The sequence below is a fragment of the Vicia villosa genome, linkage group LG1 (assembly GCF_029867415.1).
Source record: "Vicia villosa cultivar HV-30 ecotype Madison, WI linkage group LG1, Vvil1.0, whole genome shotgun sequence".
Classification (NCBI taxonomy): domain Eukaryota; kingdom Viridiplantae; phylum Streptophyta; class Magnoliopsida; order Fabales; family Fabaceae; genus Vicia; species Vicia villosa.
The window spans coordinates 12,051,670-12,074,869 of NC_081180.1; the positions used below are offsets into that span (position 1 = coordinate 12,051,670).

The window sequence follows — 23,200 nt, forward strand, 5'->3', positions numbered from 1 at the left end:
ATGTGTTTGTTATTCTTTCCTGTCTATATCTTTGTTTACTTTTTACTCATTCAAACCCAAGCTCGAAACCGTAGAAACTGTTGAATGGCATCTCTCCATCTCTGTGGACGATAATTCCTGGATCAATATTTTCAAATCTTGTTTGTTGCTTGCCCTATACTGCATTCAACATGAGGTCAAAGACTTCACTTTCAACCATTTCAAGTTGTTTTTTGAGGAGTTGGAGGAAGGGAGGCCGAAGGCAAATGGTGTGGATTAGAAGAAGCTTCAAACCTCGGAATCTTTGTCATACCCCAATTTTTGACCTAAGATACCACCTCATATCATCTGCATATGCATCATTTGCATCTCTAACAAACTGCATAGCTTGTGTTTGTTACTTGTGACTCAGCAGGATTTAATCAGGAAATCACTCATCAGTACAAGTAACAATCAATTAGGGTTTTGTTCTCCCTTCATCTCAAAAGAACTATCTTCATCAACAATCAACATTTGGTCCTCAGAGATTCATTTCAACAAACTCAAGAGCTTTGAATCGACTGAATTAGGGTTTTGCCTGAAGATAGCATACCCCTGACTTTTGCTCAGAATTTGACCTAATGGCTTGGGACATGACCTCAAGGCCCCAAGTACATCACTTTGACCTAATCCATTGGCTCAGAACATCTCCTACACAAAGATTGATCAGACAAATCCTCAGATCAGGGTTTTGAACTATCAGGGACTGAAATCAGGGATCACATTTGGGAAACCATAAAAACCCCCAGGAAGTCAATCAAAGGTTTCAATCATCCTCAAATAATCCCTATGACAATATCCCATGGAAATTGCATCTCAATTCAAGACCTACAGTCATTAATTTCATCAGGTCGACAATTAGGGTTTTTTGACCTAATTCACTGAACAACTGACTTTTTAATCAGGACATGGTGTCACAACTCAAACCATGGCTCAATATCCTCTAATGCTTCAATGTGATCCATTCATACTATTCATTTGATGAGGATAGCCTGTTTCATTTGAAATCTCCAGAAACGCGATTCGTCTGAAAAAGTCAACTGTACAAGATCACCATTGACTTTTGGGGAATTTTGGTCAACCATGACTTTTGAAGTTTTAAATCATCAATATATGATATGAGAAGTCATTTGATCAAGAAAAATCAAGAAAATCAATCAAGAATCAAAAAGTCAAAAGTTTGACTTTCCATACTTAGAAAAATTTCTAAGTGTTTTTTCATGGTTTTTTCCAAACTTTGAAAGGGAATTTCTCAAAATTTCACCTACAAACTGAAAAAAACTTCCAACATGAAAGTTGTAGATTTTGATCCAATAAACAACTTTGACACATATAAATTTTTTCCATAAGATCAACCATTTAAGAGATATGGAGCTTCAAAGTTGGCATCTTTTGAAAAATTCACTTGAAACTTCATTTTTCTCAAAGTTCATGGATCTTTTTCACCCACTTCCTTAAAGATCTTGAAGAAACTTTCAACTAGAGTTTTGAAGTATGTAACATGAGCTTTCCAAAATGTCCAAGAGCATGAAAAAATATGGAGTGTAGCTATGGTTTTGAATTTTGACATTAGTGACCATTTCACTTGAAATTTCAAGCCATTTTTGCAAAGTTATGAACCAAATTGCCAAATAATGCAAGTAATGATGCATCAAGACAATAATTGAAGATATTTTCTGATTAGAAGATCAGAATGGAAGAGGATAAGAAGCTTGAAGTTTAACCATGGTTTGGTCACTTTAACCATTTTGCATTAAATGTAAAAGATTCCTTTTTATCTCTTAAGCCAAATCATCAAACTTTGATCAAGTTGCAAAGCTCTGAGTTCAGACTCTTTGGCCTATAAATAGAGGTCCAAACTCCATTCAAAATCACACCAAAGTCACACAAATTATAGGCTTTCTCTTTCTTTCTTAGAATGCAAGTTTCTTAAGTTTCAAAGAGGTAAAATGCTCAACCTCTAAACCTTTGAATTTCTGACCAAAGTGATGCTTCCCACAAACCACAAACATCATATGGGATGTGTTTGATCCACTCACACACTCCAAAAACATCTCAAACTCAAAATCACTACCTCACTTCTCAAATATGCATAATCTAAGCCTTATCATGCCAAAATCCATTCAAGATCATTTCTGTCCAAAATAACACTTCTAACACCTTCCATATACTTCATATGAATGATCCAAACACTCACATATGACCTGTAACATCTCCATCTTCAAATTCGATTCATACTTGAAGCAACTGCAGTTCAGGTTCCATAGCTTAGCTCAGGTGAATTCAAACTGTTCCAAGCATTCAAACATGTTCCATAAGGTCCATTGATGCTGTCCAGATCAAGAAACAACATCTGTAACACCTCCAGGCACGATTTCAATTTCCAGTTTGGCCGTTTTTGAAGGTAAGCTACTTGAACTTCAAACTCATACATACATGCATCATAAATGAAAAATTGAGTTGCTATCTTGTTTCTGCACTATCACTGATCATTAACCCTCAATCAATTTCACAATTCATCAATCATACACGATTTCATGATCAATCTCAGAATTAGGGTTCTTCGTGTTCATCAGAAAATTGATCACCTTAGAGCAAAAATAAATGAATTATGAGGGCACCATCATGATCCTTATGAAAAAACGAGTGAGTTAGACCCTTCACTTGATCAATTTGGTTCAGTTTTCAGAAAATTCAAATTCAAAATGGGATTGTGTTCTTGGCGCGTTTTTTGGTTCATGAGTTTTAAAATTCAGTTTGAAAATATATTGTACCCAGCGCGTATTACTAACAAGCCACGAGCGTGGCTCAGTTGGCTTTTGTTTTGAGTAGTGACCTCAAGGTCACGAGTTCAAGTCCCTATGGGACCAAACCCTTCTTTTTATCACCTATTTTCTTTGATTTTTTACACAACTTCAACCATTAATTTAACCATTCAATTTAACTTATTTTTTCTTCATTTTTTACACACTTATTATTTTATATATGTATTTTATGAATATCAAAAAAAATCACAAAAATATATTTGTTTAATACATTTTTAATTAAGTTTAAAATAACATATTTTTAAGTGTTTTCTAATACTTTTAAATATTGTTTTTCACTTAATCTTTAAACTTAAATCACTTGTAAATATTTTTTGAACAAACCCTAATCATCTAAGTGTTAATTGAGGATGATCTTTTGATTAAATTGACTTCTTTCAAAATTCAAATCGTTTTAAAACGAGCGATCGCGGTTCTTTTCAAAAACAATGAACCATTTCTTTTTGAAACTTTTGATTAAATCTTTTAATTAATCAATTGATTTTCAAAACGATGTGGGGCCTCTCGAATATTAGAGAGTATAAGACCCACTCCTTTTTCTTTTTACACAGTCTTTTTATTCAAAATAAATAAACTTTCTTTCAGAACAAACTTTCAAACCGTTTTTCAAACAATGCGACTGTAAATAAAACGATCAACCATGTTTTGTAAATAAAACACGGGCCTCCACGTAGGTATAAGTCCCAAGCCCCTTTTGTACATACCCATTCCAGTACATGAAATTAGGTATTTCATTGTACGCCTTTTGTACATATCTCGATCAGTTTGTTTTTTTAACTTTGAATAGCAAACCAAAAACGAAGGTTTCTTTAAATCTTCCCAAAAAAATATACCATGGGCCTCCATGTAGGTATAAGTCCCAAGCCCTTTTGTAAATACCTGTTTACATAGCTTTGAATAAACTCAAATGGACCTCTCCCCGAGTGTGAGTCCCGAGCCCTGTGTATACAAATGGATCATGCTTACAGGTATATTTCCTTCATAAACTCCATTATATACACACACTTTGTCATATATGTATAACTGTTCATAGTTGTTCATGTACTTGTTAATGTTTGTTCATACTTGTTCATACTTGTGATTGTGTTATATGCTTATTCAACTTAGTACAACACTAGGTTCCCCATAGCCTCCTATTGGGCTTCGTGCAAAGAATCTCCACTAGTTTAGGTTAGGACATAGAGTATGGTTTCCCGGTGAAATCGCTCTAAGAGCTCAAACCAACTATACCATGCCTCCCCTTGGGCTTTGTACAAACGAGTGACCCTCCCATAGCCTCCTCTTGGGCTTACAATGCAAGGACCCCGGATTGTCCCTCCCATAGCCTCCTCTTGGGCTTACAATGCAAGGACCCTCGGATAGCCTCCTCTTGGGCTTCGTACAAGGACCCACGAGCTTCTTATAAGCATCCCCAATATCCAAAACAAATACCCTAGGAGATTAGACATTTTTCATCTCTATGCTAGGAGTATCTCTTTTATATCATCACAAACAATCAAACAATCAATCAATCAAACTTTTTCTTGCCACAAGGCTGGCTAATCAATCCAACTTTTTCTTGCCACAAGGCTGGCTAATCAATCAAACTGTTTTACCACCGTACTGGATGATTAATCAAAGTTTTTGTCACAAGGCTGACTTCATTGAAACTTTTGCCACAAGGCTGGCCGATTAATCAAAGTTTTTGTCACAAGGCTGACTTCATTGAAACTTTTGCCACAAGGCTGGTTAAACAAACAAAAACATCTTTATCATTCTAAGCACCCTAAGTGGCATGGCCCCGGGCTTATAATGAAAAGATTTTCAAACAAAAACAAACAGATGTATGTGATGATATAGATTAGATACATCTAGCATTTAGACGACATTTGTCTATTTTTCTTTGCTTCCACTAGCATAAGTGGGAACTACGATTGCTCTGACTTTCTCAACATCCCTTTGAGAATACGTAGGCACAAGGTCGATCCTTGGCGAGCAAAACAAAACAACACAAAACCATTCAAACCTTAGCACCCGTAGACCCCGAGCTACAGATGCTCTGATTCCCTCTAAGGGATATGTATGCAGAGGATCGCGATGATCTTTGCGAGCATAATCAAACAAACACCTTAGGTCCCACCTCTTTCTCACAAGAACCTCCACCACAACAAGAATGGAATAAACAAAACAAAGAAACCTATAGAGTACTATAGATACGTTGGGTGCTAATACCTTCCCTTCGTATAACCAACCCTCTTACCCGGAATCTCTCCCCCACTTTTAGGTTATTGCAGCTTTTTTCCTTTTCCTCTTTTGGAAACAATAAAAAGTTTGGTCGGTACAAAAGAAAAATCATTTTTTTGAGCACTCGAGCCCAAAGAAGGCATCAGGTGTCTCATCCCACAAAAAGAGGAACAAAAACGGTTTTTCGCCCGCGACAATCTTCAAGTATTGAGCGCCCGTTCTCGGAATCGGAAATCAAGGAGGCAATTTGGTCGTGTGACGGTAATAAAAGTGCGGGGCCGGATGGTTATTCTTTAGAATTTTTCAAGAGGTTTTGGTTGGTGATTCGGGAAGATGTTTTGAAGATGTGTAATGACTTTCACTCTAAAGGATCTCTCGTGAAATCCATCACATCTTCTTTCCTTGCTTTGATTCCTAAATCAAACAATCTGCAATCCCTTGGAGAGTTTAGACCTATTTGTTTGGTGGGTAGTATCTACAAAATTCTTGCAAAATTGTTGGCGGCTAGAATGAAGGAGGTCATAGGCAAGCTAGTTTCTACCAATCAAACGACTTTCGTCCCGGGTAGAAACATGATGGATGGTGTTCTTTTGGTTAATGAAATTCTCGATTGGACAAGGAGGAAGAAGAGAAGTTGTCTTTTGCTCAAGGTGGACTTTGAGAAGGCGTATGATTCCGTTTCTTGGAATTATCTTAGAGACACTTTGTTGAGAATGGGGTTTGGAGATAGGTGGATGCGGTGGATGGAATCTTGCATTTTTAACAGCCACATGTCCGTTTTAGTTAACGGAAGCGCAACTAAAGAGTTCAAGGTGCAAAAAGGCCTAAGACAAGGAGACCCGTTATCTCCTTTTCTATTTGTTCTCGCTATGGAAGGTTTGACCGCTATTGTGAGGAAATCGGTGGAGATGGGGAATTTCAAGCCTTTTTTGTTTGGAGCGGACGAAGGTGTGGACATTCTTTAATTTGCGGAGGACACTATTCTTCTAGGCGAAGCTTCTTGTGAAAACTTGTGGCATATGAAGGTGATTTTGAGAGGTTTCGAATTGGTATCCGGATTGAGGATTAATTTTGCTAAAAGCAATATTATAGAAGTGAACGTGGGCGAGTGGTATATGAATGCCGCAACGATTTTTCTATCTTGCAAGAAAGGTGCTACCACTTTCAAGTTTCTTGGCATAATGGTGGGGGATAATCCAAGAAGGAAGAAAGTGTGGATAGAAGTGATCAACAAATTAAAGAGGCGTCTCTCTACGTGGAAAGGAAGGAACATTTCAATGGGAGGTAGAGTAACGCTTATTAATTCGGTTTTAAATTCTATCCCTATTTTCACTCTTTCCTTCTTTAAAGTTCCCGGAAAAATTGTCAAAGAAATTAGGAAAATCCAAAGTGAGTTTTTATGGAGTGGTAAGCTTGATAAAAGGTGTATCCATTGGGTTAAGTGGGATGTGGTGTGTAGGCCTAAGGCGGAGGGTGGTTTGGGCATTAGGGATGTTAAAGAAATGAATAATGCTCTTCTCTTAAAATGGAAGTGGAGAATATTGCATGACGATGAAGCTATTTGGAATAGTTTTATAAAAGCAAGGTACTTTTGTCCTAAAATTAGAATTCAAGTTGATGGGGGAGTGTGGCAAAGAAAGGGTGAATCTATTTGGTGGAGAGATTTATGCAAGATTAATTTGTTGGAGGATAGGGTCGCAAACAATTTTTCCGGGAGTTTCAAGTGTTGTTGCAAGAATGGCAAAGATGTTCTTTTTTGGCATAATAGGTGGTTGGGCGATCAACCTCTACGCTTGGCCTTTCCGGATTTATATGACCTTTCAAGCAAGAAACATTGCACGGTGGCGGATATTTTAGAATGGATGGATGGGATACATAGGTGGAGGTGGGAAGCTTTGTTTTCGGCTGATTCCAATTCCGACAGTGGCCTCACAGCCGCGGCAGCAACAAGCCAGAACTGGGCTCGGTTTGTCGACATGCTTCGCGGATTCCTCCCTTGCGATTCAAGTCGAGACTCTTTCTTTTGGTCCTTCAATGGAGACAACATTTTCTTCGTCTCAAGTTTGGCTCATGCGGTTGATAATGCCAAACCTTTAGCTTGGGATCCTAAAGTGATCGATTCGTTGAAAGTGATGTGGGATCTTAAGCTCCCGCCGAAGATTAAGGTCTTTGCATGGAAAGTCTTCGTTGATCGGCTACCAACTAGAGACCAATTGTTGAATAAAGGTGTTGTTAACGTTACTTGCCCGGATTGTGTGATGTGTGGCTCTTGCCTTGAATCTTCTTCCCATCTTTTTTTCAATTGCCAAGAGGTGAAAGGTATTTGGAAGCATGTCTTCTTATGGCTTGGCACACCGAAGGAATTTACCGAAGAGGAGATGCTTTGTTTTGAAGTCATTCAAGAAAAGGTGAATTGTAGTAAACGTCGTATTTTGATCAACTACGTTTGGTTTGCTACTATTTGGAGTATTTGGCTTATGAGGAATGCCATTATTTTTAAGGGGGAGGTGTTTTGTTTTGATGTCATTTGTTCTAACATTGTGTTTCTTTCTTGGAGGTGGTTATGTAGTGGATATACTGAGTTTAGACCAATTTACTATGAATGGTTTAAACTTCCATTATCCGTTCCTTTTTCCCTCTAGGGCCTTGTGTTTTTTTGTAAGGGTTGCACCCCTAGTGCGAACTTTCAATCAATCAATTGCTTATTAAAAAAAACTATATCCAAAACGTTCGTGGATATGCTTTCTCATTTTTAACAACAACCTCATAAGTTTTAAAATTATTTATCACACCTATAACTTCTGAAAAATCTTTTAACAATCGACAAACTTTCTACGCACACCTTTAAAATTGAATGAACTCTTTTAGAAAAATATTTGTTTGCAACACTGGAGGATCTTTCAGAGGAGTTTTGATCAGTGGTTTTCACACATAGTTTTATCGTTGTTTTTAAGTATGTTTAAGTTTTGTTATTGAGTGTTTTATTTCTTTATTCGTCATTTTATGCTTTGGTTGCATGTTTTAATGTTTTCAGGTTCATATGGAGAAATCGGAGTAAATCAGTGCGAAACTCGGAAGTTTTAAGGAAGTTCAGAAAACATGTTACAGGAGGCCTGACACGGGTGGCCGTGTTGCCCAACACGGGCCGTGTCAGGAAGAGAGTTCAAAGAGGTGGAAAAAACAGTGGTGCAACACGGGTGCCCGTGTTGCTCAACACGGCCCGTGTTGCTAAGCCTGGGACTTGGATCTTGAAAAATAAATTACAGGGGACCAACACGGGTGCCCGTGTTGCACAACACGGCCCGTGTTGGGTGATGACGCTGATTTCAGTGATTTTTATTATTTAGTTCAGTGGTTGGCCTGCAGGGGTGTTTTTGGAATTTCCAACCAACTTAAGTGAGTCTGCACTATTTAGGAGGGTTTCCAAGATGAATTAGGGGTCTTTTTGCCACACGAAGAATTGGAGGATTGAGAGAAGAAGCCTATGCAATTGGAGAAGAACGGAGAACTCTCATGAGCGGAAGCCATTGAAGATCAAAGTTCATCATCTCTATTGTAATGTCTTTATTTGATATCTTTGTAATTTCTTTGGATGATATGAGTAGCTAAACCCCCCAATGCTAGGGGGTGTCCCTGATTAACATTTGTGATGATTTTGAATTCCGAATTTCAATAACATATTTTTCTTTTACATTCAATTTAATGGTATAAGGTTTTTAATGCTTTCCTCGTCGGACCAACTGGATTGATTTATGACTGACAATTAGGATTGACCTCCATTGTTAGAGTTTTTATACCATTATATTATAGTAGATATCACCTAGGACTAGGGATACCCTATAGTAACCGGATTGTTCTTGATTATAATAATATTTGATTTGATCACTAATTTCGAAGGACTTTGGGATTAGGATTTCAATGTTCAAAAGTTTGCCCACTAAGGACTTAGGAGCAAATACCCTTAAGAACCAGTAATTCATAAGTTGAACTTTGTTAATGAAATAAGGGTTCAGAATTGTTACATGTTAATGCACACACCTACCCTGGCATGTTACTCATATTTGGCCAACTAAACCTTTTTAAGTTTATTTGCAATTTAATTTGTAATCACAAAAACCAAAATCCCAAGGCTTTTTGTTTAATTGAAGTGCGACTAACTCTATAATCTCACGCAGTCCTTGAGATCGATATTCGGGGAATTTTCCCTTTATTACTACAGAGGCAAAATAGTACACTTGCTATTTTACCGATCAAGTTTTTGGCGCCGTTGCCGGGGACTGCCGAAAATTGTAGAGTTTTTAGTTTTATTTCAATTAGAATTTTGTTGCTCTGCGACTAAAATTTTATTTTCAAAAAAAAAAAAGAAAAACATTTTTATATTATTTTTGTTCCTCATTCTAATAATTGTCTAATCTGTTTATGCGAGGCAAGGCCTCAGCAGAATTTCCTTTTGACGCAGAAATTGAAAGGACTTTTCACGCAAGGCGCAGACAAGCTCATCAAGCTAAGCTGGAATCTGAGGAAGAAGTAATTACAGTTCATTCTGGTTCAGACACCGAAAGTGAAGAAGAGATCATGGGCGAGGTACCACCACCAGAGAGACTCCTCGGAGACTATGGAGTTGCAAATACACCGGGGGGAAGACAAACAATTATCAACCAACCGGTGAATGTTCCTAATTTTCAATTGCACCCAAGCACCATCACTCAGCTCGAAAGAAAGCCTTTCACCGGAAGGGTTAATGAAGATGCAAACAAGCACTTACAGAGGTTTCTGACCATGAGTACAACTTTAAAAATCGAAGGTCATACAGAAGAGGCCAAGAAGCTGAGAATGTTTCCATTCACCTTGGCAGAAGAAGCAGAAGAGTGGTTTTATTCCCTTCCAGCGGGCAGCATTACATCATGGGGAGAGATGGAAAAAGCTTTCTTAAATGAGTATTTTCCCGCCTCGGTATTTATAAGGAAGAGGTATGACATTCTGAATTTCAAGCAGAAGGAGGGTGAGCCCTTAGGAGATGCATACAAAAGATTCAAAAGAATTCTAGTAGCATGTCCCACTCACAATATGGACAAGATTGAACAGATGCAAGTATTTGTCAATGGGCTCAGAATGAAAACAAAACAGTTAATTGATACAGCAGCTGGAGGCTCGACAAATTTCACAACAGCCTCAGGCATCATCAAAATCATTGAAGCAATAGCTGCAAATGAGCATTTGGAATTGTATGACAGGTGTGCTAGCAAACCGGAAGGAATCATTGATCTCAAGCTGGAGACTTCTAAAACTCGGGTTGAAGATGCGATAGCCGCAGAAGTTGAAAAGAAATTGAAGGCTATGAATATAGGTAAACAACAGGTGGCTCAAGTTCAACAGGCTCAACTTGTCAGCTGTGAAATCTGTAATGGCCCACACCAAACGGTGTACTGTTTTGCTACTCCCAAGCAGATTGAAGAAATCAAATTCCTAAGGCAAAACAACCCGTATTCTAACACCTATAATCCAGGGTGGAAGAATCATCCAAATTTTGCTTGGAAAGATCAACAACAACAAGGTACCCAGAAGGCATAGTGGGAAGTGGCCATTGAAAGATTAGTTGGGCAGTGTTCTCAGTTCCAAGAAGAAACAAGAAACAACCACAGAAACACTTCGGCCTCAATTAAAAATCTGGAAGTTCAAGTGGGGCAGATAGCACAGCATCTCAATCTACAGGCACAAGGCACCCTTCCGAGCTCAACTGTGAAAAATCCGAAAGACCAGGAGAAGATTAATGCTGTCACTACAAGAAGTAGGAGAATAGCAGAATCTGAAAAGGAAAAAGAAAAAGAGGAAATAGATGACCCCATGGTAATAGAGGTGGATGTGGAAATAAGAGAGAATCCAAAAGAGCCAGAAGTTGTGGTACCGCCGGTTAAACCAATTGAAGAAAAAAATAAGAAAGACGCTGAACCTGTGATAAAACTGCCCTTCCCCTCCAGAGTGACAAAGAAGGGTTCAAGAGAGAAAGACTTTGAGAAGTTTACTAAATTGTTCAAAAAGTTAGAGGTAAATCTACCATTCTTTGAAGCACTTGAGCACATGCCTTTGTACAAGAAATTTATGAAGGAGGTGTTGGGGAAAAAGAGATCACTAGGAGGAGAACCAAAAATTGCAACGGAAAAGTGTGGTATAGTCTCAACAGCAAGGAAGATCCCAATAAAGAGGAAAGACCCTGGGGCAGTGGCGATACCATGCACTATCAAGAATATAGCATTTAAGAAGGTACTCCTCGATTCTGGGTCTAGTGTGAGTTTAATGCCTTTGTCCATTTTCAAAAAGCTTGAATTGGAAAAGATTAGTGAAAGTAAGACCCAGTTAAGGTTCGCCGATCACACCGTTAAGAAATCATATGGGGTAGCTGAAGATGTACTAGTGGAAGTTGATAAATTTGTATTCCCTGTTGACTTCCACATCATGGACATTCCGGAAGACGAAGAAACTCCTATCCTTCTTGGGAGGCCATTTTTGTCGACAGGCCGCTGCAACCTCGACATTGAAAAAGGAACGCTGACGCTGAAATCTTTTGATGAAGAAGTAACGTTGAAGATGTTAGGAGTCAAAAGACAGAGGGCGGTTGTGAATGATCAAACTTCTGATGGTATGACAGAAAGTGAGGAAAAGAACAAGAAGTCTAAACAGCTCCAAGAAAAAGTGTCAAGCATAGCCTCCCGGGTGGAACCATCTTATGTAGTTGTCAAAAATCTTAAGAAAGCTAAGGAAGTCAAGAAGAAGATGGAGGAGAAAGAGCAAGGAAAGAAGAAGAATGTGGGAAGCAAATTAAAGAGAAAAGAGGTGAATGCTTTTCGTCTTCATGAGTTAGTGGTTGCGAAAGTGACAAGCAACAAGGTTTGGAAAAGGAAATACCCTCCATAATAGAGGGTAATGGACCGTCGAGCCATGCGACGTTAAACGAAGCGCTTCGTGGGAGGCAACCCACGATTTTAATAGCTAATTTCTATGTTTGGTTATTTTATTTTCAGGAAATAAAAGAGGACGTCTCTGGTGAAAGCTTGGAAGTGATCATTAGAGTGCATTACCCTCTATGAGTCACCTCTCTCAGGCTCGTTCTGAAACATTGAGGCCAATGTTTAGTTCAAGTTTGGGGGAGGCTCTTCTCTTTGCATTTTATGTTTATGTTAGTTTTATGTTATTGGTATGATGTGAAACCATAAAGTGAATTCTGCCCAAATTTTTACCGAAATTTTAAATTTTTGTTGAAGAAGTTTTGATCTTAAAGAGCGATCGGGAATAGTATATAGAGATGAAGGGAGGATTGTTTAAGGACGGGAAGTTTGGAATAATGTGACAAGAAGAGGTTTGGTAAACACCCTTGGTTCCCTAAAAGAAATACGAGTCTAACGTGTAGATTTGCACCATAGTACTTGTCTCCTGAGAAGTACTCCTCGAGTAGTTTATTGATACTGTCTGGCATAATTCAAATTCACTTGCATGATGACTGATTGAAAAAAAAAGAGATATAAAGCTGGCACCAAATGATGGAAAGGCCGTAAAAGGCAATCAGCTCGCTAAGTTGGGTAACCCTCACCCGGTTATTCAGCCCAAAGGAGATTGATCCCCAAACGTCGTCCAAAAGGACAATATATAACTGCAAGGTTTGAAAATTTCATCGGTAATAAAAAGTAGCCAATGCTGCTAGTTTGGTGCCAGAAAAAAATAATAAGAAGCCTTGATCTGTCTCATGCAGGTGATGAGTATTATAAGAAATGCAGTGCCTTAATATGATTGTCCGAATGAAAGAGGAGGAAAATCGGAAAGAGACTTAAGTGCAAAGCATAGTTGGAGAGGTATCCGAAACGGGAGCTTGAGGATTAATGTGGTAACAAAACTCGTCGCGTCATGTGAATGCCAAATCACTGTTTCTTGATCAGTACAGACGGATATCTCACGTATGAATACCGTGTGTTTTGAAGGTCATTAACTTTTGTAGTTGTCGCTTGAGGTCAAGCAACGGTTTAAGTTTGGGGGAGTTTGATCAGTGGTTTTCACACATAGTTTTATCGTTGTTTTTAAGTATGTTTAAGTTTTGTTATTGAGTGTTTTATTTCTTTATTTGTCATTTTATGCTTTGGTTGCATGTTTTAATGTTTTCAGGTTCATATGGAGAAATCGGAGTAAATCAGTGCGAAACTCGGAAGTTTTAAGGAAGTTCAGAAAACATGCTACAGGAGGCCTGACACGGGTGGCCGTGTTGCCCAACACGGGCCGTGTCAGGAAGAGAGTTCAAAGAGGTGGAAAAAATAGTGGTGCAACACGGGTGCCCGTGTTGCTCAACACGGCCCGTGTTGCTAAGCCTGGGACTTGGATCTTGAAAAATAAATTACAGGGGACCAACACGGGTGCCCGTGTTGCACAACACGGCCCGTGTTGGGTGATGACGCTGATTTCAGTGATTTTTATTATTTAGTTCAGTGGTTGGCCTGCAGGGGTGTTTTTGGAATTTCCAACCAACTTAAGTGAGTCTGCACTATTTAGGAGGGTTTCCAAGATGAATTAGGGATCTTTTTGCCACACGAAGAATTGGAGGATTGAGAGAAGAAGCCTATGCAATTGGAGAAGAACGGAGAACTCTCATGAGCGGAAGCCATTGAAGATCAAAGTTCATCATCTCTATTGTAATGTCTTTATTTGATATCTTTGTAATTTCTTTGGATGATATGAGTAGCTAAACCCCCCCCAATGCTAGGGGGTGTCCCTGATTAACATTTGTGATGATTTTGAATTCCGAATTTCAATAACATATTTTTCTTTTACATTCAATTTAATGGTATAAGGTTTTTAATGCTTTCCTCGTCGGACCAACTGGATTGATTTATGACTGACAATTAGGATTGACCTCCATTGTTAGGGTTTTTATACCATTATATTATAGTAGATATCACCTAGGACTAGGGATACCCTATAGTAACCGGATTGTTCTTGATTATAATAATATTTGATTTGATCACTAATTTCGAAGGACTTTGGGATTAGGATTTCAATGTTCAAAAGTTTGCCCACTAAGGACTTAGGAGCAAATACCCTTAAGAACCGGTAATTCATAAGTTAAACTTTGTTAATGAAATAAGGGTTCAGAATTGTTACATGTTAATGCACACACCTACCCTGGCATGTTACTCATATTTGGCCAATTAAACCTTTTTAAGTTTATTTGCAATTTAATTTGTAATCACAAAAACCAAAACCCCAAGGCTTTTTGTTTAATTGAAGTGCGACACTCTATAATCTCACGCAGTCCTTGAGATCGATATTCGGGGAATTTTCCCTTTATTACTACAGAGGCAAAATAGTACACTTGCTATTTTACCGATCAAGTTTTAACAATTAGAGGTATGATTTCAATGATTTAGGAGTTAGGTTTCTCAGTGATTTTGGGGCCATAATTTAGCAGCTATTCAAACAAATGAGACTTAAGTTTGGTGGATATTTGGAAGAAGAGCTTCACAAGAATGACTTCTTATTTTTTACAATACTCCTAATGATTTTTAGCAAAGATATGGGAAAGTAGATCTTAGTAATTTTTATCAAAATATTTTATTTTTTATTATTTTGGATATTAGTTTGAATAAGAATTGATACCTTAAATAAAAATTTAATAGAATGAACAAAATATATGTTTTAATTACTTTTTTATATATATTTTGATGAAGAAGTTTTTATGATGATGAAGATATTAAGCAATTAACTTTTTAATAAAAAAATAATTAATTATTAATGTGGAAAAAATGGTTAAATAGAATAAAAAATGATTGAAAAATAAAAAATATTACATAGTGGTGTATAGTGATATATTTGTAAAGGCACATAAAAGGGGCGGCATGGGGCCTATCCTCATCAAGCGCCTGCCCTAGAGCACGTCAGTTAAGTCTAACCCCCATGCAGTATGAGGCTCCCCCTGATAGGAAACATGGATGGTGATGTGAACATTGCTTATAACCGCATATGCAAGAAGTCCTGGATATGATTCTATAAGCAGTAGGCAGCCAGCAACTCACCTAGTCCAAATGGAGTGGTTAATACTTCCAAGGAGTCCCCAAATCCAGGCCCATGGGCCCTCTATAAATACCATCACCTTCTCACCTTACGTGAGCTTTTTCTCTCCACACCGAAATCACCTCAAAATAGGACTCTCAACCCCGCAGGCTTGCCATAGAGTCACCGAAAATTCTTAAAGCCTCTGGCCACCCATACTAACATAGGGGTGCCATGTATTTGTACGTTTTATCATTTACAGTGGCACCATGGTTAAACTAACCTTGGCTACACCATCCATTATCACCACCACTTCGACACTCGTTAAAACTTCCACTCCTAGCCCTAACTGCTCCCACTCATGGTTGCTAGGAGGGCACAGTCCTTCACTCATGAGGATACTGAAGGTAGCAGCGATCTCAATGCCATAGCATAGATGTGATATGCCTTGGACAAGCTTCACCGCCAAAATCAGAATTTGGAGAAAAATGTCCTCAACATCCAAATTTACATCTTCTTTGTGCCTTGTACTTGAGAACCTGATATCTTGACGGAACCTCCCGATCCTATTTGAGTTAGAATGTAATGACACAATATCTCAAATATGGACATGTTTGAAATTTTTCCTAGCCATCCATTTATGAGGAAGGGTTTGAATGGCTGCAATACTTAGAGCCCTAAAAAGCTTAAAAGACTTTGTAGATCTTCTTCCCTCCTACCCAGGCCTAGAAGATCAAAGAAGCGTCGTCCAAATAAATTCTCTAATTAAACAATGGAGATTTTAAGAATAACGGGGGGAAAGGTCTTTCTAAAAAGAAAACCAAACCCTTTATAAAGGAAAACCAATAGCGCAAGTAACATACTTTCCTGGTAACGTTAGTGGTACAAGAAGCGTGAAAAGTTTCACACGGCAATGACACATATGAGAAAAAGAATTAGACTGAGTTTCCCCTAAAAGATCGTCATGAACAACATTAAATTCCACGCGCTTTTTCACACCAAACAATCAAGTTTCCATTACTGAATGACGTTTGGACATCTCTAAAAAACATTCCATTGATGTTTGACATCCCTCAATTAAAACACGAGTTACGCGGGATACATATGGAAAATGGCTAATGACTCATCCCTAACTAAGAGATTCGCCTAAACTGAGGGAATCACCCTTAACTGAGGGGTTCACCCTTAACTAAGGGACTCGCCCTTAATTTAGGAGTTCACCCTTAACTGAGGGATTTGTCCATAACTTGGGGACTCGCCTCCAAATTGCGGGACCAAATCAAAAGAAAAGATGAGCTTAAAGCACTTCGCCCTTTACAAACTCTCGTGCTTGAGGGGTTGCGTAATGAAATGTTTGCAAAGACCCATAAAAGGGGCAGCATGGAGTCTGTCCTCATCAGGCGCCCTCCCCATAGCACATCGCCTAAGCCTAACCCCCATGTAGTAATTGACTTTCCCTGAGAGGAAACGTAGATGATGACGTGTATATTTTCTAAAACTCACGTGCAAGAATTTATGGCCATGATTTCATAAGAAGTATTCGGTCAACAGCTCCCCTAGTCAAAGTGGAGTGGTTACTACTTCCCAAAGGTCCCCAATTTCAGGTCCAAATGGCCTCTATAAATACCTCAACTTTAGGATTGAGGAGAAGGTATATTCTAAATACACAAAAAATACCTAGAAGTACAAAGCTTCTCACCTGACATGAGTTTGTTCTCTCCACATTGAAATCAACGTAAAACAGGGTCTCTGACCACCGTCAACTTGTCCTAGAATCATCGAAAATCCTTAAAACTTCTAGTCACTCCTACCAGCATAGGTGTTCCCTTCATCTATATTTATAGCAAGTACATGATGTGCCACATAAGTTAAATTCATCAATTAAATGTCACAAATGATCAATTCCGAAAAAATTCAAATCTATTTTTTTTTTAATAAGAAAAAAAGAAATCGTCCCTGAAGCAAGAGAGAAATATGTTATTAACCCAAAAATAACTTTAAAATTACAAATCAATTATAGAAATTAAAAATAGCAATTTATAAGTTTGAGAAAATCCAAATATATGAAATTTTAGTTCTTCTAAAAGATGAATGAGATACATTTAAAATATGTCTAGTCATTCTTATGAATAGTAGTAGTAAGTTGAAATATAGAAGCAACTTTTTAGCTATATCTCATTTTCAATCATAAATGAAAATTAGTTTACCTGAACCATTACCAAAATTGGCCTATCATAATTCACATCAACAAGTACCAATACCATCACCCTCATAAACTCACACATAAAATAACCTTCCATCCATTTTTCTTCTAAAAACAAGTTTTTGTTTTTTTATCATTTACATAGAGTCATCCCCATTCTAACCATAGCCACAACACTTTAATTCATTTTTATGTTTTCTCAACACACTTGTCTTAGTTTCATTGCTATTTGCAATAACTAAAAAACTTGTACATATTCAAGAAGAGACAGAGCATTTAAATCTCTCTCTTTCTCTCTCTCCCTCTCTCTCTCCCTCTCTCTCTCTCTCACCTAGTAGTATACATACACTACACATAGACATGGCTCTTCTTCAACCTACACCTTGAAATCAACATATTCCTTTGTTTGTCTCTATGTTTGTTAGAATCAAACATAGACATAGTGATATCTATTTCATTGTCTTGCATTTTGTTCTATTTTGAATGAAACAGAGTCCTCTGTTTCATCTCCTTTGTGATGAGGTATATTAGGACCAACAGTTTCAAGAGACTCTTCTCATTCAAAAAACATTCTTTAGAGAAAGAAAAAGATAACACCTTGAAGATTCTTCCATATGAAGAACAACATTTTCAAAAACCCACTTGGAAATGTTTCTCTTATGAAGAATTATTTGATGCCACCAATGGCTTCAACTCAGGTGAGTAAACGGCCACGACAAAACAGTATCTGATACCAATACTCAATACTAATATTCACCGTTTTTATGATAAAAAAAAATTGTTTCTTGTTACTTCACACTGGAATGACTGTAATCAGTATCACAATACTTATACAGACCGAACCCGAGAATGCCTTTACGTGATTGCAACCGTTAAATTTTTTTTTTGTAGAAAACATTGTTGGAAAAGGAGGGTATGCAGAAGTATACAAAGGAACATTGAAAAATGGTGAAGAAATAGCTGTGAAGAGATTAACAAGAACTTCAAGAGATGAGCGAAAAGAGAAAGAGTTTTTGACAGAGATTGGAACAATAGGACATGTTCGTCATTCAAATGTTTTGTCTCTACTAGGTTGTTGTATTGACAATGGACTTTACTTTGTTTTTGAGTTATCCACAACAGGTTCTGTTTCATCTATTCTTCATGGTAAGTAACCAACTACATAAAACTTTGTTTTTTTGTTTCAAAACATGAAATGGAAAAATGGGTTGTTGATAGTTTATGGAAATTTTGTGTTTGTAGATGAAAAGATGGATCCTTTAGATTGGAAAACAAGGTGTAAGATAGTTCTTGGGACGGCGCGTGGACTTCACTACTTGCATAAAGGTTGCAAGAGGAGGATAATTCATAGAGATATCAAAGCATCAAATATTTTGTTGACCAAAGATTTTGAACCACAGGTTCTTATTCTTATAAGTTGTTATAACCTTTTAATGTTTCAAATACTATGTAGTTTTTTTTTTTTTTTTTATATATTGAAGGTTTGTGTTTTTGATTGTGGTAGATATCTGATTTTGGATTAGCAAAATGGCTTCCATCTCAATGGACTCATCATTCAATTGCTCCAATAGAAGGAACATTTGGGTAATTTACTTTTCATATCAATCAACATAGTTAGACTCATCTTAAATTTTTAGAGACTCTGTGTAATTTAGTAATGATTCAATTTAACTGTGAAAAGTTTGAGGCTATGTATCGTAGTTTACCTTACACATTCTCAAAGACGGACATGATGATCTTTGTGTTTATAATTTTTTAAGAAAACAAGTTATGAAAATTTGAATGTTTTATGTTTTTGTAGACATTTGGCACCAGAATACTATTTGCATGGAGTTGTGGATGAGAAAACAGATGTATTTGCATTTGGTGTTTTCTTGCTTGAAGTCATTTCTGGTAGGAAGCCTGTTGATGGGTCTCACCAAAGTTTACATAGTTGGGTAAGTAAATAAAATTAACAAAGTTCAATTGTTTGAAAATGTCTTTTTAGGTTTCTTCTAGTCCTAATCTAGATTAATGCTGATTTTTTACATTCATGGATTTAATTACTTTATTTAATAATTTCTTGCCATCTAATTAAAATATTTAGATTTTGTGCATATAGTTGCATTTTTATTCGTTAGACAAAAAATAAAACGATTCAGATTTTAAGGTCGATATCAAAATTTAAATTATAAGTTGAATCGTCATGTTTCGATTCAACGACCTTCAATATGACTGAGTGCATCATAAATTATATGATATTTGTCGATAACGTATTTTTTTAATTAAAAAAAAACTTAATAGACGATATCAAACTCTCCGGGTCACTTTTTTTTTTTACACAAAACTCAAATTAATTTTGATTTATGAATGAATAGGCTAAACCAATTTTGAACAAGGATGGCATAGAAGAGTTGGTAGATGCAAGGCTTGAAGGGACTTATGATGTGAACCAGTTAAAGAGATTTGCCTTTGCTGCCTCTCTTTGTATTAGGGCATCTTCCACTTGGCGACCTAACATGACTGAGGTATAGTTTCTTTATCTTAGATTATTTTTAATATTAATTTCTTCAAATTCCATCAAGATATTAGATATATACTATACTTCCTTAAATAATGTTTTCATTTATTAATTTGGTTGGCATAGTTTTATTCTTTTGCTATATAAACAAAAACACCAAGTCATTCATGGAGCCCATCTTAGCAATGAGTAGGGTTTGGAATTTGGATAATACTAAGTATTTTAATAGAGAAATAATCTACATTACATGTCAACAATGCTTTTTTTTCTTTTGATGCAATGTGAACAATGATTAACTAGTTTATTTTTTCTATACAATAAACTAGTAACTTAAATACACAAGACATCTTTAAGGATGTGCAATGCAAATTATCGTACAGAATTTAAAATTTATGACGATTAAACTGTAATAATATAAAAATTTCATAAAATATTTGTCAATGTTAAACTATTTATAAATAATTTTTTTAATTATTTTGTCATGGTTGAATTAGTTCTAACCTAATCGAGATCTTTAAAAATTTAAGACGGCTTACTTAAATATATGATATGTTAATATTCAAAGTCGGATATTAAAAGTGAATATCTTTTAATTAAAATTTAAATATTGATTTGTCATGTTGTAATAGTCTAATTTTTTTTTAATGTTATTTTTCATTAGTTTTCCTTTATAACTTAATAGAAGAAGTTGGTGCCTTGAAATTTATTCTTAAGACCATTCATTCCCCCCTAACTAGTAGGACTATTAATTTCTTTCTTCCCAAAAAAGAAAGTAATGACCAACTTCATTTTGGTGATCATTTAGAACATGCAAATAGTAAACACAGGTACAACTACCACACTAGTAACTAATGCACAAGACAACTAAAGCAACTAAAAGTCTACTTTTTTTAATGTATGCAAAGTATCACAAAAAGGAGGAACATGATGCTTATTATTATTTTTTTATGCAAATGAAGTTTTTTAATTAAAAATAGAAAAGTCCCTTTAAAGTTAAATATATTTAAAATCTCTTTAAAGTTAGATATTTTTATTTTTCGTCTCTCTAAAAAAATTTGTTAAAAAATCGTCTTTTTAACAAAAAAAATTAGAAGGACAATAGTGAGACTTCAAACATACTTAATCTGAATTATTAATATTAAATCGACAAAATATCTATAAATGATACAAATATTCAAACACATTTATACATTCAAAAACCTATACAACAAATAACTTCAATGTCACAAACACTTCTCTTTTGAAAGAAACATATCAATAATTTAAGAGCTAAGAGTTTACTTTGATCATGTGATTTATTTTTCTAAACTAAATTGTGTATCTTTGTAAATAAATAAATAAATAATTAAATTGGATTGTTGGTCAGAAATTTTGCATCCGTGACATATATTTTGTTTAGTCGTGGCAAATTTCGATATCACCTACGTAAACTTGATCAATTTGTCATATTATCTAAATTATCATGCATGGTGTGGCGTGTTAACTTCTCCATTTCATGCTTTTTTTTTCTTTACACACTTTTCCAAGTTACCAATTAAACTATAGTACAAAATAAAATCATTTTCTTTGATCAAATTCAATGCTACAATAAATTAAAAAAAAGAACATTGTTTTATAGTATAAGACTCGTCATTTTTTCATGATGTTGTGTCTTACCTAATTTTGACTTTTGCTACAATAGGACATAAGATTATTATTATTATATATATGACAAACATAAAATTTGTATAATATAGTACTATAAGACAAGTTAAATTATTAAATGTGTTGGTTTTATTTGGCTTTATTTAACATTTTAATATTACTATACAAAAGTGTAACAGTTACTTGATTGATATCACAGGTATTGGAAATAATAGAGGAGGGAGAGATAGATATAGATAAAGAGAAATGGAAAATGCCAGAGGAAGAAGAAGAACAAGAAGATGAGTTTTGGGGGTTTGAGGATTTGGAATATGAATATGATACTTCATTTTCAATGTCTTTAATTGATTCAATTGAAAGTAATTAATTAATTTATTTAATTAGGTGCATTTAGTTTTCAAGTTGCATGTGTTTTTATGTATATATACTATTACATGTCTTAATTTTACACGTGAAATAAATTAAATTTAAGGGGGTTAATTATGTTGATTAGTGTGTTAAGTTAAGTAACTACTCCTATCTAATCAATTTATATGATATAGTAGTTTTGTTTTTGTATTTTTGTGTATGTGGATGTGAAATTATTATGATATGATTGAACTTTTGTGATTCATATTTTATGTCGGTATAGGAAATTGGGCACAAAAAATATGTAGTCATTTGCTCTGCTAATTACTCACGGATGTTAAGTCTTTATGTAAAACAAGAAGAGAAAGTTGGGTACAAAAATGGTCAACTCAATTATGCATATTTGACAAATAATAATATGGAATGTTAGGTGTTTCTATAGATTGTTAAGTGTAAAGATATTTGAGGGGACTACCACACATCTCAAAATTTGACAACTTGTAAGGTGAACTATTACAAAATGCAATTAACTTTGGAAAATTTCTTTACCCACCTCCCTATGGGGGTCACCCCCAGCGAAATTCCCAAACTACCCCTGCTTCGGAAATGAACTTCCGAAGCGTTTTTTTTTAAAAAAAATTTCCTTGATTCGGAAGTTCATCTCCGAAAACACCTCATGGGGGGTGCGTTCGGAGATGAACATCCGAAAACACCTCATGGGGGGTGAATTCGGAAGTTCATTTCCGAATTATGCAGAAACTGTGTTTTTTTTTATGTTTTTTCTTAAACGCAACCGCATTTTAATTAAACGTTACCGGCAAATAAAATAAACAATAGATAGACTGAAAATACTAATATGATAAATAAACAAAAAAAAATACTAATATGAAAATATTATATACAAACCGAAATAAATAAAAATAGTGTGCTAAATATACAATCCAAAATCAAAAAATGAATAAACCCCACCACTACTGGTGTGCCTAACCCGCTCACCCTGGGCCCTCCTCTGCCGCCTGTACCCCGCCGCACGGCACGCATCAGTGACGATCATCTCCATCACGGCGACTGCCTCTGGTCCGCCCTGATGAATGACACCTCGATGCAACGCGTCCCGCCCAAGCATCTCTATCCGCTGGCAGATCGGAAGGAGATCAATGGCGTGGTCATCCTCCGCCTGCCGGTTCTCCAGGATCTCCTCGTGTGCTGGCCTAGGAGCGCCGGGAACGTCGGGTCTCAAGAGAGGATGGGACACCCGGTAGAACCATGTGACGTACCCCTCCACACTGTGCCAGTCCTGGGTGACCCGCATGCGACGGTACTCCTCCGGTACCACATGATGCTGCCACTCCTCCCATATGGCAGTGAGCTGCACTCTGGTCACTGTGTCAGGAGCAGCCTCGAAGGGTG

At 36.4% G+C, this 23,200-nt stretch overlaps 1 protein-coding gene across 1 annotated transcript; it reads left to right on the forward strand.

Moving 5' to 3' along the window:
- The first annotated feature begins 17,345 nt into the window (after positions 1-17,345).
- Positions 17,346-21,986, forward strand: LOC131628636 (probable receptor-like serine/threonine-protein kinase At5g57670). The gene is made up of 7 exons (XM_058899467.1): positions 17,346-17,996; positions 18,190-18,444; positions 18,541-18,698; positions 18,803-18,882; positions 19,100-19,235; positions 19,656-19,805; positions 21,642-21,986. The coding sequence occupies exons 1-7, from the start codon at positions 17,816-17,818 to the stop codon at positions 21,807-21,809; spliced, it is 1,128 nt and encodes a 375-aa protein (XP_058755450.1). The 5' UTR covers positions 17,346-17,815; the 3' UTR covers positions 21,810-21,986.
- The last annotated feature ends 1,214 nt before the right edge of the window (positions 21,987-23,200 follow it).